This window comes from Anopheles funestus, chromosome 3RL (genome assembly GCF_943734845.2).
Source record: "Anopheles funestus chromosome 3RL, idAnoFuneDA-416_04, whole genome shotgun sequence".
In the NCBI taxonomy this organism is placed as follows: domain Eukaryota; kingdom Metazoa; phylum Arthropoda; class Insecta; order Diptera; family Culicidae; genus Anopheles; species Anopheles funestus.
Genome location: NC_064599.1, coordinates 19,457,267 through 19,471,296, shown reverse-complemented (window position 1 = coordinate 19,471,296; position 14,030 = coordinate 19,457,267). Strand labels below are relative to the sequence as shown.

Here is a 14,030-nt window from a genome sequence, read left to right as displayed (position 1 = left end):
ACAGACAAAAAAAAATACCGAATTGAGCCCAACTCTCGAGAGGGGCTGCTTTTTCCATTCGCATCGTTGCAAAGTTGAAGCACGTTTGTGGTGCTTCGTGCAGAACAGGTTTTCCACGAGCAGCAGCAACAGCCCATCCATCCCCTGTTCTTCCCAAACAACAACAACAACAACCCCATGGCTTTGAATGTTTTATCTCGCTCTTCGCTTCGGCTTGCTGTACGCAGCAACAGAGCAACAAACGCTTTTTCGTTAGGGTTCGTTATCACGCACACAAACGCCACATACCATCGTTGTGCAGCTTTATCCGTACGCGGACCGCATGCAGGTGTGCGTTGCATCGGTACAAAATGGCCGTAACGATTCTAGTCATCTCGCTCACTCCAGGGGCTCACAAGCAGGGGGTGAGTTTTCACCCTTGTTGTTGCGTTTCACGAACGAGGCGGAGCAACGGTAAACGCAACCCTACGCTGCAGCCAACGATGCGCTTCTCGGGAAGTTGCTTTGTCACTTGCTCGCGGTTGTTCGCGCCGTCGTCGTCGTCGTCGTTGCTGTCCGTTCGTCGCTTGTGATATTCTCAAAAACCGTCGCGGGAAATTTTAGTGAGGTGCGCCGAGATTTGACAGCACCACTATCCGGTATCCGGGTTTGAACGGTGTGCAGCAAAAAAAGTTAATTACACGATTGGTGTGTTTACTTTTGTTTTTTTTTTTACTGGTGCGTTTGATTCAATTCGCGTGAGTGATTTTTGTTTTCGCCGTCTCTCGCATGAGGCTTACCGTGATCAACCGATCATCGTTTTGCGTACGCTCAAGCCGGCGGTTTCGAGGACGAACGAAACTAGTGCGTGTGTTTACTGAAAACAAGAACCCGGGTCCGTGTGCTCTCGTCTGTTGCATTGTGGATTGTGCCCGAAAGGAGAGATTGAACGAACGACAAACAAAATTGGTGGTGGATTAAATGTACAACCACCGGTCTAAGTGGACGGTTGCGGCAGGAGGCAATGGAAAGGAAAATTAATTTCCACTATCGTTAGGATGAGACATACGCCTGTGGAATGTGATGGTAACAATTCGATACGAAGAGTGTATGCAAAAAAACGCCATTTAGAAGCATTTCAGTGAATGAAACAAAGTGAGTGAAACACCTTTTTGCTTGTGGCGCTTATGTCGTGCTTGGTGTGAGAACAACATTCGAAAGGAAGAAAGCTTCAATATCATTCAAAGCTGTTAACAGATAATCATTGCCGATTTGCAAGAGATCATATCGGAAAAGTGGAGCAAGATAGATGGAAGTAAAGTTCAAGATCAGTTGAGCGTTCGAAGTGATCGTTGATCAAAACAAAAGCCTTCAGGAACCTCGATCCTTGGCAAACGATCAGTCAAATGTGTGTTTAAACGGTGTATTGCTAGCCGAAACCTGAAATAACAAGCAGTAACCAAGATCCCGTGCCCGTCTCACAGCCAACGAAGGTAACGAAAGCTTTCGCCGCATCAAACGAAAGCTCCGTAAAGCCCACGAAAAGATCAGTCAAGGAACGTGTGATGCATGCGTGTGATCTGATGCAGTTGAGTAGATTCAAGTCAAGTCAAGTGAGTTGAAGTTAAGAAAGTCCGCTAGAGTGCGCATAAAAAGGGTGAACGAGGGAGAGAGAGAAAAAAACGGGAAAAGAGTGCAATTCTGGTAAAGTGTGTCCTTTGGATCCAGTTCTCTAGGCAGCAAGTGTTATTTTCCCTGAAAGCAAGATAAATTTGATTTATTTTGCGTTCGCCTTTTGGTGGTATTTGTGCCTCGTAAGTGTTTGTGTGACGTGTTGCGTGAGTGTGTGCTGAAAGAAAAAAAGCAAAAGAAAAAAAAATAAGTGTGTGATCCAAGTCGCTCGCCCTAAAAGTGACTACCGGGTGGGCGTCAAGTGTGCAAATCGTGTGCAGAGGAAAAAGCAATCACACAGAAAGTTGGAAAGAAAATCGTTCCGAGCTGCCAGCACACGCGGTTGTGAACTAGCCGAACCGATCCTTTGCAGTGGTGGTGAAGTTGTCGCTTCCTTGACGGGTTGCGGCAAAGATAGAGAGTGCGATAGGTGACCACGCATACAACAACGGCCTTACAATTCATTTCGATAAAGTGGCCTCGATCGGCGCCAACACGCTCAACTTTACGGACCTGGGGAGCCCTTACGAGGGCCCCCCCAGCACACCCCAGTCCGGCATGGATGCGCCGGATGCACCGCACACGCCGAAGTACATCGACGGCGGTGCGACGGCAACCGCGCCCGGCAAATCGGCCTTCGTCGAGCTGCAGCAGCATGGGTTAGTGTTTGTAGGTTATACGCAAAAATGAGAGATAACTTTAAAGAGTTTGGGAATGTTTTAGTTGCGTAAAATTTTTGGCCAAATTTTAGTGTTCATCCATCCTGGTAGAATATGTTTACTCTTTGCGGAAAATATCCTGCAAATGAAATGTTGTTAAAGGTGTCCTTAATATTTGAACTACACTTGAAGCGTTTTGTTTCACAGGAAAACTTTATTTTATTTTGTTTATTTTTTTTTACTTCTTCATAGCGGCCTGGCCGTATAAGGACTTATTTAACCTTATAACTTTATGTTGCAATACTTTTTGAAGTCCGTTGATTAAAACAGATATGTAAACGCTATGTATCCACTTTGGTAAAAATGTTTTAACTTCATTTTTTTTAACGGAAGCGTGTCAGATCAAAATACTGGTCCTTTAGTTCTACAGTTTGTTTGAAATACGAATAATTAGGACTTGTTGAGGATAAAGATAAATCGTAAGACCTGCAAAAAAGCCAGCGTATAAGTACGAATTATTAAATAAAATATATTTTTGGAAGAAAAAACTCAAAAATGTGATAGCATTGATCGCTTTGTTTATCATTCAACATTTTGTTTAGCTTCGAAAATCATTTGCTTCAAGATGCATGCGAATGTAAATTTTCATGTATGATTTACTTGAAAGGACATAGCTTTAGCAGTAAAAAAAATTGTAAAATATATACAAAAGATTTTTTTTTAAATTTCTTCTTAAGAATGGCCAGGCCGTATCAAGACTTATGCTACTATGCAGCAGGGGTACGGTCCGGATGGGATTTGATACCCAGTCCTGTCGTGTTGACCCGTGCCGTTTGTCACGTATACAACCAGGCCACCTCAAATTATTAAATTTAATGTTAAAATTATTTATGCAAAGCAAGAATTATTTATCGTATCCATATGTTTTTGTTTCTTTTGGAATTTCGATTTCAATGCCTACAATTCAGGATAAAATATTATTTCATTTCACTTCTTTCTAATGAATTTAAAAAAACAGACACGAATAGTGAAGAAATATTTGATGAAAAATAAAATAAGAAAACAATCGGAATAAAAAAAAACAACAGCACACAGTTCGCTAATCCTGAATCATGAATTACAATTAGTTTCGCTGATTACAGAAAATAATTTTCATTCATTCATGCGCATTTGCTGGCTTTCGTCCTTGCCGAACTGTATCATTGGGACACACGCACACACTCGATACAAAATCGATACCGAATTGCTCCATTAGACCGTTTAATTGTAGCCGGCTTCCGTAAAAGCAATTAACACTCAATCGATGAGGCACCTTATCATCATCATCATTAGCCACCGAATGGGATGGAAAAGCGTGCCATCAATCGATGAGAATGATGCTTTTGGTTTTTTTTACATTTAAAGATCCGAGTGCCCGAAGGTAGGCGAATGTAACAACAACACCAAATCGCACAACGCACACGGTTTGACAAATGTTAATCCATAGTGACAGTGATAAATGCAGTTGCATTCCATTGTGAAAAGCAGACACGATAAGGCTACGATAATGCAACGGGACAGGCTGATCAAAACAGTAACTCGTTTTGTTGAAATAAAATACGAAAAAGATGAATGAAAAAGTAGCTGACGACCTACCAAAGCTCAGCAAATGGGAAGATGGTTTTTTTTGCAAAACTATGTACCACTTGGTGATGGTGCATCGCTATTTGTGCAGCGATAATTAGCACCGGCTAATGATAATGATTAATGACGCACGGGTATGGTGGGCACGCGTCTTGTACCGGTAACAATTCGACAAAACGATGCATCGGTCACATATTAAATGTAACACAAAACGAAAAAAAGCCAACTCTTTCTACCCGCGTATGTGAGCATAATTGTAGCACGGTCGCTGGTATATGTTGGGACCATGAAACATCTGGATGCTTTTGAAGTGGCCAGTTTTGGACGCTCTTTATGAAAGGCAAATAAAAAATGAGAAAAAATAAATAACAGTAACACATCTCTAGTTCCATCTCTGTGGAGTGCATCATAGTGAACGGTGCACAAAAAAAGCGATCGCGTTTATTGATTCTACGCGATCGTGAAAACGGTACACGGTGAGCTTTTCCGAGAACGGTGTGTTCCCCTTTTTTGGGATGTATCGCTTTTGTTTTTACTAGTAAGCTTTTTTAGTTTTACGATCCATTTCCACCCGTACCAGTAACCATTCTCGTCAGTGTGTTCGGTTTTTATGACCATCAATATAATGTTTGAGAATCCCTGTCGGATACCAGCTGGCGGTAGACTCTAGTAAGTAGGCGAATTGCTGAAAGCTAGCACACATAAATCGACGGAAATGTCTGCATCGTAAAACAAAAAATCAAAATGAAAAAAACAATATTATGTATGTGGAGCAAAATATGCGTACGAAAGCGCCAAGGATCCTGGCTCGAAGCCAGAAGAAGTTGTTTTGTTTGTTTTACTATACCACAGCGTGCCGGCCCGGAAAGTACTTTGCGGCAATTGTTTACGTTATGTTTTTATGATTAACTTTTGCGCCCTCGGGCTCCAAGTTTTATGGCACATACACGCGTGCCCGCTAGAGGCTCTAGGAGTTAAAATGTGTTTTTGTTTTGTTGTTCTCTGTTTACACAAAACCAACCTTTATGGGCCCAATATGTTCTGTGCTAATTTGTCCTCCCAGTTCGGTCGCTTCTGAACGCTTAAAGGAATTGCAGGATTGATTTATGTTGCTTCAATCAAAGGCAACGGATACGGTCGCGTTGAGCATTGGTTTTGATAGATTTTTACAGCAGTGTAATTTCGAACCGGAACGCCGTTTACAACAAAACCATTTCCGTTAATTACCCTTGTGAAGGGTTTAGGTTTGAACATGGTTGTATGTTGTGATTTATTTATTTATAGTCAAATCAGTCTGCTCCTCCCCGGGGGTGTGTGTGTTTTTACGAGATGATTTTCCTTGACAGAAGGTTGAACATTCCGATTGAGACACAACGGTACACTTGGTGGTGTGTTTGCGAAGCACCAGGTCAATTTTTATAGCTCTGTTTTTATAGCGAAAACGAGTTTAAGTACACGCGCATAACTATTTTTATCTTCAATAATTAACCTTCCATCCGTTAGTGATAGTATTGTGTCAATTGATGGGCTTTTTCGCTTCAGCAAAGGTGACTACGGCTTTAAATTTGATAATTTAATGAGAAGACTTTATATGAGTTCGAGCAATTGTAGCTGAAGGTAAAGGCAGCAATATAACGAAAAAAATTTAGTGAATGCTTAGTAATGATGGTTTGTCGTTGATAGCTTTATATTAACGATTATTGCAACCCCGGATGGGTTGCTTAAATAGTTGCATCGGTAGAGTACGAGGCAATAAAACACGTAGTCCGGTCGGAGTTCAAATCTCGACTCTTTATACTTGGTACAAGTAGACTTACAGTTGAGATGCATTACAGAGGGTTTTTTTTTACCATTCAAAAGACCTAAATATTTTTATTAATTTGTCTTTAATTTAAGATTCAATAATACCAGTTTAAACACACTCGTTTGGAGGGAATCTATTTTATATGATTGTATATGAAAAGTATATTTAAAACAATGCTCTTTTCCGTGTAGATTAAAATGTTTAAACTTTTCATTAAAGCAAAGTAAAAATCTTCCTATCTCTACACAATTGTTATTTAAATATTTTCTTTCAACAGCTGGCATAATTTTCATGCCCAGACTATCTCTCTCTCTCTCTTTCACACACTCTCTTTTTCCGACAGTCAAATGTCTGTTCGGGGGGAAAGGAAGGAGGCTTCCAGACGGTGGCGAGCGCGTCTAATGGGTCGATCGAAATTAAAGGTTCGCTACCGAAATTGAATTATACGTAAATTGTTTAATTCATTCAGCCCGAGTACCGGGCGTTGGCGTATACCGGGGAGCAAAACCGGATCGGACCTAGATGCATTGGTATGGGTATGGGCAATGGCTACCACATCAAACTTCACTTACGCGCTTGTTCTTATTTTCACCCCCGAAAATATTTTCCACCCCAAACTACGGCTAACGCTTTTCCGGTTCGTGTTTTTTTGTTGTTTTCCTTCTTTTGCTACTTTCTTTCACACTCTTCTCGTTCGGTTTCTTCATCATTTCATCGGTATTACGGTATTAGACAACGAACCCTGGCGCGCTGGAGACGTTTGTTTGAACATGTGGGAGCGTTCCGCGTTGATGGACGCCATGCTGGAAAAGCGCGGTCCGGGATTTTCCATCCAATCCAAATCGTTTCTACCACGGACCGACGGTACCCGAATAAAGTACAGTGCGCGTGTGTTACAAATCGACCAGTAAAGTTGGTTCGGTTGGGAGGGGGAATTTGAAGGAAAAAAAAGAAGCTGGCAGGCTTTTTGTGTGTTGCTACTATTTTCTCACCATTTCCGCACCTTCCATTTGGTGGCGCCATTCGGCCGCCACCCGTACGAAACTTCTTCGCCTCTGGGGAGGGAGGCTTCCTTACAAATGGGCAACACCAGGCTCGGTAGCATTTTCGGTGCACACACTACACGTGCATAAAATTACATCCCGTGTACGTTTCGTTTTACATCGATGGTTGATGTGGTTTATTTTCAGGTTTTTTTTTTGGTTGAAAAATTAGACCTAATTGACTTTTTTGGAAGGTTTTAAATTTTTGGTAGTTTGTCTTGTTTTTCTTTTCGGTAGGACCATTTTGGGCCAGGTCGTCGATGGGTTTTGTAAATTTGTTGTTGATTTATGGTGGTGGATTAATATTTCTATTCCGTACTGCAGTGTTTGTTGTAGGTGCTTTTAGCTTGCTAATTTTATCCAAAACTGTCGAAAATCGAAGGCCAAAAATTTTGATTTGGAAGCGAAACAAAAGAGGAAGAATTTAAAAAGCAATCAAAGATTGATGGTAAAATTTTCTTCCTTTCATGCTCAATTTAAAGTGATTATTGATGGAAGATAATTTGTTTGCTTAAAATAATATTAAACACACATCTAATTCGATTTGTTTTCCTCCATTTTTAGGTACGGTGGCATCCGGAGCGGTTATCAGCATTTTAGCGCACAGGGCGGTCAGGATTCGGGTTTTCCGAGTCCACGCGGTGCCCTCGGCTATCCGTTTCCACCGATGCACCAGAACTCGTACTCTGGGTATCATTTAGGCAGTTACGCACCACCCTGCGCTAGTCCACCAAAAGATGGTAAGTTTTCCGGCCAAAATGTATCGTGTGTATGGAAAGGAAGGTGATGCAGGACCGACCAGTAAGGATGAAGTGTCTTAACAGTGGTGAAGAATGGAATTTAAGGCTTACTGTGGACTTAAGGACGTATTACAATAAGATTAAAAAAAGCACAAAACAACTTTAACATTCAAATTCCAATAAAAAAGTGAATTTTTTTTCTTCTATTTTTTCTATTGTAATGAATGCATTTGAGTCTCGCATTGAAGACGTGTGTGTGTTTTTATTTTTTTGTAAAGATGTGAGACAGCATTATGCATTAATGCATTTCATGCATTATGATTGTGCAAAAGTTTTTTTACAGCCCATTTGCTGTTACCTTTTTCTACGAGTTTCATTTATGTTGTAGATTTTTTGTTCATTAGAAGCAGAAAAGAACATTTGAAAATGGCACTTAACCCACTACGGGATTCATGGCACATTAATTAATAAGTCGTTGCGAAAAATCGCCAGATGGCGTATGACTTAACAAAAAAAAAGGAAAGAGAAAAAAACAGAATATAACATCTTGTTTGCTTTTGAAATATGTATCAGTAAGCCAAACAAAACAAGAAAAAAGCCCCCCAAAATTGATCGTCTTCCCGACTGCCGGTTGTAAAGCAATTGAAACGGCAAATTTAACGAAAAACGGAACGAAAATAACGCATTTTTAATGCAGTTGTTTGATCGGTTCGATGGTGGTAAATAAAGCCGAAATGTAATGAGCGTAAAATTAAGTCTAACGATTTTTATCACTGTTTTTAATGTGGCGCTCGAGAAGAATAATAAATAAAGTTCACAAACAATCTTAACGTTTCTTGTTTATATTAAAAGAAAAAATACTTATGGAATTATTGGTATAATTTTTTTACACAGTATGCAAGATCAATTGCTACATATCATTTTACGAGAACAAAGAAAGCAAATAAAAGAAATCTATAGCACACGTTACCATTATGGCTTTACTGTGCCAAAAGCACAAACGAATGGCGCTATCGCTTTAGCAACAATTCAAACACACACAACATCAATCGAGCTCGTGCCAAACCTTGTCCCGTTCGGTTGTGTGCCTTCCCCGACTAGCCTAAAGGTGCAAATTAAATTAGACCCAAACCGCGTGCTGCTCGGGGAAGAACAAAACAAAAACCGGGGGACTTCGGACTAGGTAGGGAAAATCTTGGCGCCCCGTGCAAAAATTACCAATGCCAGCTTTGGCCTTAGGGCGTTGGACGAAAAATAAAATATGTTTCCAATAAAAAAGAAATGTAAAGCGAGAGAGAAAAAAAGAACGAAACGTAATCCCAAACCATAGGCTCAACAATCAATGGACGAAAGGGTCGCCGGTTTTGTAGCCACGGAACAGCCAGTATTGTACATCCGCCCTCCGTGTGGAAATAAATAAAAAAAAACCGTACACGCGAGCGAGCGAAATAAAAAGTGTCGCTCCGATGAATAAAACACCGTCCAGCGCAGCCGCCTCGTTGGGTTGCTCCCTCGCTTCCGTCGTACAAAAATTTGAAACCAACGTGAGCGACGGATGGACGGATACGGTTTCCGGTGCCGGTTGGTACCCATGATGGTCCGGGTTGCCATACTGCCGTTGCCACAACGGTAGGCGGTGCCCGAGATACAAACCCTACGGGAATCGACCTCAAACCCCGGGACCAGCAGTATTACTAAAGCCGCTTCAACAGCCAAAAAGTGTTGCTCCGCTACCTTAGAAATAAGGTCCACTTTTTTCATTTAGCGTTATTACGCTGCGTTCGATATGGCGGCGGCTGGCGGAATGTGAATGCTTTCAGCTGTGAGCTGTATGTCCCTTTAGACCTAGTTTACCTAGGACTGTTTTTTTTTGTTATTTGCCTGTTGTATTGCTACAAGCATCTCACGCACCTTTCCATATATGCGTTTCCGGTGCGCGATTCTATGTTCCGGCCAATCCCATCTCGGCGCCACAAAAGTAGATGGCACGTTCTCCGAAGCAGAAGAAGGCCGTCGGTAAAAATACGGAAAGGTTACCGATTTAAATAACAATAGACGCACAGGAGGCAAGCGAAATTGTATCACCGGTGTGCAAATCGATGCAAAGGGTGAGAAGATCCCTTTTTCCGTTGCGATTGATTAATTGTGTGGGCTCCAGGACTCGAGGAAATGTCTTCGCAGAAAACTGTTCTTGCCTGATCTTGCTTGAAGGGTTATGGAAGGAATCAAAATATGAATTCTATTTGACTAGATTTAAAAATTGAAAGCTGATGTTAAAATTGGTCCTTCTATCTATCTAATGTTTGTTTGAAAATGTTAATGTTTAAAAAAATCTGGAGAGATTCTTTCCTGGAAGATTTTTGAGTTTTTGAGGCTAATTTTTTAAGGCTAGAAATTTTTGTTTTTTAAGCAAAACTACCTCAAATATTGAACGGGGAGAGTTTTCATAGGAAAGTATGTTCATTTGAGAAGTAAAAAAATATTTAAATTTGTGTAGATCTTTCATGGGAGTTACTAACAACTTAAAATGGACTCAATGGCGTTTCAGCTTTATTGAAAAAATATTATTTTAGAACTTACCAGTCATTCTTCAAACAAAAGAAAATTTATAATTTGATAAAAAGGGTGAACAGATACAAATACATGGTCTTAAAAAAACTCTGAAAATTATCATTTGATTCAAAGATTTTAGAAGAGTTTTGGGTATGCTTGTTTGTAGGTGAATGACTTAAATTGTCAAGATTGTAAAATTGTTATCAGTTGTTCCTCAGACCTTAACAATAAAAAATTGAATGACTTTATGCCTCCCTTTGATTAAATTCTTTTTACATTCAATTAATACTTTAATCAATCCTGTGTTATTGTATGTTTTACCAAAACAAGAGGGCTCGAACATCTCTCCTCAACTTGCGATTACTGTTAGTTAGTCCTGGTCCCGTTTTATCATCATTCGCCACTAACTTGCTCGGGTACTTACGAATGTCGCAAAATGTCCAACCAAGGATTGGTTGCAATCGATCAGCGTAAAGTACAAAAAAAAACTACGCAGCATCGTATCACACTGTGAAGGAACGCTGCGGGACCATTTATGTAAAAGTAGGGCACCGAACAGCAGCCAAGGATTTCTCGCGAAAAATTACCGACCGACCGATATTTATGCGACAGGGACACCGACATAACTTTGGAGGGCACGGGGGGGGAAACATTGCATTGCACATTTGCTTTGTTTCCCGAGAGATGATTTCCGTAGATGGTGTGGCGGGATTTTGGTGAGCATATCTCACACCGGGTGAATACCGTGTAAGGGTAAGTTTATGCGTTGATTTTAAACGAGAGTATAAACACCCAAAATATTTTCATTTAGCGTTCTAACAACTTTTGTGTAAGCACCTGACTAGAAATACGCGTAAATCTTACAAACCATTTCTAGAAATTGATTGACAAACGTGACTCTTCCTGAAACAGTTATCCCTATCTTGAGCTTTTTCCTTTTGAGTCCCCGTCCTCAAAACATCAAGTGAAGCAACTTTACAGCCCAACGTGATGACGTGATGGAATTGAAATTTTCCTTCACAAAAGCACCACCAAAAAACCCCACGACTCCAAAACGGCACGTATCCCGAACGGCCCTTTTGACGGAGAGGTCAGCACACGAAATTCCTCATGAAAGCAGCCATGGGTACAACCAAAGCGACAATACGGAGCACCCATGATGCGGCCACATTTGAGTTGCGCCGGAATCAGAGACAGTCCGTCGCGTACCTTCCGAAAGCTCTCCCCAAAAAACACCAACGTCGAACGTAAAAGGACGGTGCAGGACGGAATAATTTATTCGCAGCATTTTCACAACCTCGCAAGTTTGTGACTCTCCCGTTGTGACGTGGACTTCCTTAGACGATCGGGGAGCGGTTTTTTTCTGGTCGCTGTTTTGTGCTGTTGCTTTTGTAGCTTACCTCAGTGTCATGATTTTGGCAGCGGTCGTCATTCACGCCGCTACAATTGAAGCAGTACGCAATCTGTTCTGCGTACGGTTTGACGATGGATGGGATGTTAATTTTTGCGATAGGTCCACATCCACACATACCCGTACAGGAAGGGTGCATTCGACTGGAACCAACATTGTTGTGAAGTGTTTTTTTACCTTCTTTTTTCTTACAACTTTTTGTTTCAAAATTTTACATCAACGTGTTTTGGTGAATCTGTACGCGAACGAACGACTTCTACAGAAGGGTGCTATGTGTGGCTGCCTATTTAAATTTAATCCCAGCTAAAAATGGCTTTTCTTTTATCAATATTAAAGTGCATGCTCGTGTGGCAAAATGTGTGTAAGCGGCGCGAGAAGCATTATCGTGAAGGTGGTCACCCGGCAAAGAAAAAGAGCTCTGTTCACACCGAGCTCAAGTGCAAGCGTTCGCTAGCAATATGCTCCATTTATGTATGAGCGTAGCAAGTGGCCGACGACAACAGTAGCGCACCACACACCGAAGGTGCTTCTGTACTTCTTCAGCCCAAAACCCAGGCACCATCGTGTTTGTTGGGTGTTTCGCATGGAATGAAGCTCACACGCAATGCCCTTACGTTCGACTGCCCTCCCGTTTCGTCCACCTGTGTGTGTGTGTCTAGAGGGTTGGGTGCCGTGCAGAAAGTATGTTGGCACACATAAATTAACATTTTTGATTAAATACGGCAAACGCGTTTAATGTATACTGGATATACACATACAACTTTTCGTGTTTTTTATGCTTCTGCTGCTGCTGCTCAAAATGCACTCTTGCTCTTGAGTAAGTGTTGATGGCGAGCTGTTACAAGATTGATTTTCGTATAGTGACAAAAGTGTATAATGCGAAAGTTTAGTTTTTTTATCTCTTTGGTGCAATTAAAATGACTGATTTTGGACAAAATTTAACAAAAAAAACTACTATTCGTGTCAGTAAATGTCAAAATTACAAACTACTAGCGACATCTATCAGCAAGCAAGGGAAATATTTCAGGTTGTGTAGAACAAAAAAAAAAGAGCCCCAAAAAACACACAATTTCCTTGCAACAAACAAACTGCAACAATGTTGCATTTGAACCGTTTCGCTAGCATTTCAGCCATGGCCATGGTAGGAAGTACAAGTTGGAAAGTTTCTCCTTTAGAGAACAGACCGTTTTGTTTTCCAGTTTTCTAAATCAATTTTTCTTCCAACTTCCAATGTTCGTCCAAACAAATGTTCCCTTCCAGCAGGGGCGCCACTACGCCGGTTTATGCCGCGTATCGTGAGACACAAAACAGGACGCAAATGCAAATGAAGTTTTGCACTTTCTTTGACACGCATAATACACGCGGGCCCTTCAATCGGGGTCATGAAGGGACACCACTCATATCCCAATCTCTGTTTGATCGATAGTTTTACTGAGTGGGTACTCGTCCAAACATTGTTGGTTACTCCTCCGTTAGCTATAGGGCGGTGAATGTTGCTCCATACTTAAGACAAGTATCTTCCAAATGGTCAGACACCACCATGAAAGTTAGTGGTGTCCGGACGTGGTGTTAATGAAATCATTATCGGTTCGTTTTTGTAACCATCTCAGGGGGCTGGTAGCACGCACTCACGCCTGGTAGGTAGGTATATGACACAGACAGACGACGCCGTATGGACGTCCTTCGTTATCCTTACTCCTGGTACTTTCGCCACCAGCTACCAGGTTTGGTCGGTTACCATCTTCCTCTCCGGTTGATAGTGTGTATTTCAATTTTCATCATCTGCAATCGATCTTCTGTTTTCTCTTCTCTCTCCAACTACCGGTTTTTCCCCGTATCCGCCACCACCACCCTCACCGACGACCGCGCTGCACGTGAATGCGTCCGCGCCGAACGCCGACGGTGACGCGCATTTCCTGCTAGATAAATTAGAAGACACCGGTCTGCGGGTAAATGGCAAGGGCAAGAAGATGCGAAAACCGCGCACCATCTACAGCTCCCTGCAGCTACAGCAGCTCAACCGAAGATTTCAGCGAACACAGTACCTTGCGCTACCGGAGCGAGCCGAGCTCGCCGCCAGCCTCGGGCTGACGCAGACACAGGTAAGTGTAGGCAATGTAGTTTTTCTTTCTTATTCCTGATTTTACCCTGATAGCACATATCAAACCAAACCCAAGCGCCATCCACCACGGCAGGTGGCATAGTTTCACTCGGAAAACGTTGCGCCCAGACATCCAATTCGTTGGCCATCCTTCGGTACAGTTCGATCGATGTCAGAAATTGGATTTTAATTAGGTTTTTCTTTCTTCATTTTACTATTGTTGGTTTGCTTGCTGAATGACATTCAAAAATAATGAAGGGGGCTTACGGGGTGCTTGTGGCCAAATTTCTTTATTAGATTTGTTAGCCGAATTACCGAACCGGAAACACACAGCGCTCTGTGCCGCTCGACCGTCGACCTACCCTCAATAAAAAAAAAAACATCGATATCGACATAATAATGGCTAATTTGCGACAAGCGGCAACACATAGCGTCAAAAGTTTTAC

General features: G+C 41.7%; 1 protein-coding gene across 1 annotated transcript in view; it reads left to right on the top strand.

Moving 5' to 3' along the window:
• The first annotated feature begins 489 nt into the window (after nt 1–489).
• LOC125767738 (homeotic protein distal-less) overlaps nt 490–14,030 on the top strand; it is a 53,017-nt gene continuing 39,476 nt past the window's right edge. The window contains exons 1-3 of the mRNA XM_049434593.1: nt 490–2,309; nt 7,344–7,519; nt 13,407–13,585. Coding sequence (XP_049290550.1) covers nt 2,209–2,309; nt 7,344–7,519; nt 13,407–13,585 — 456 coding nt within the window. The 5' untranslated portion in view covers nt 490–2,208. The remainder of the gene's footprint in view (nt 2,310–7,343; nt 7,520–13,406; nt 13,586–14,030) is intronic.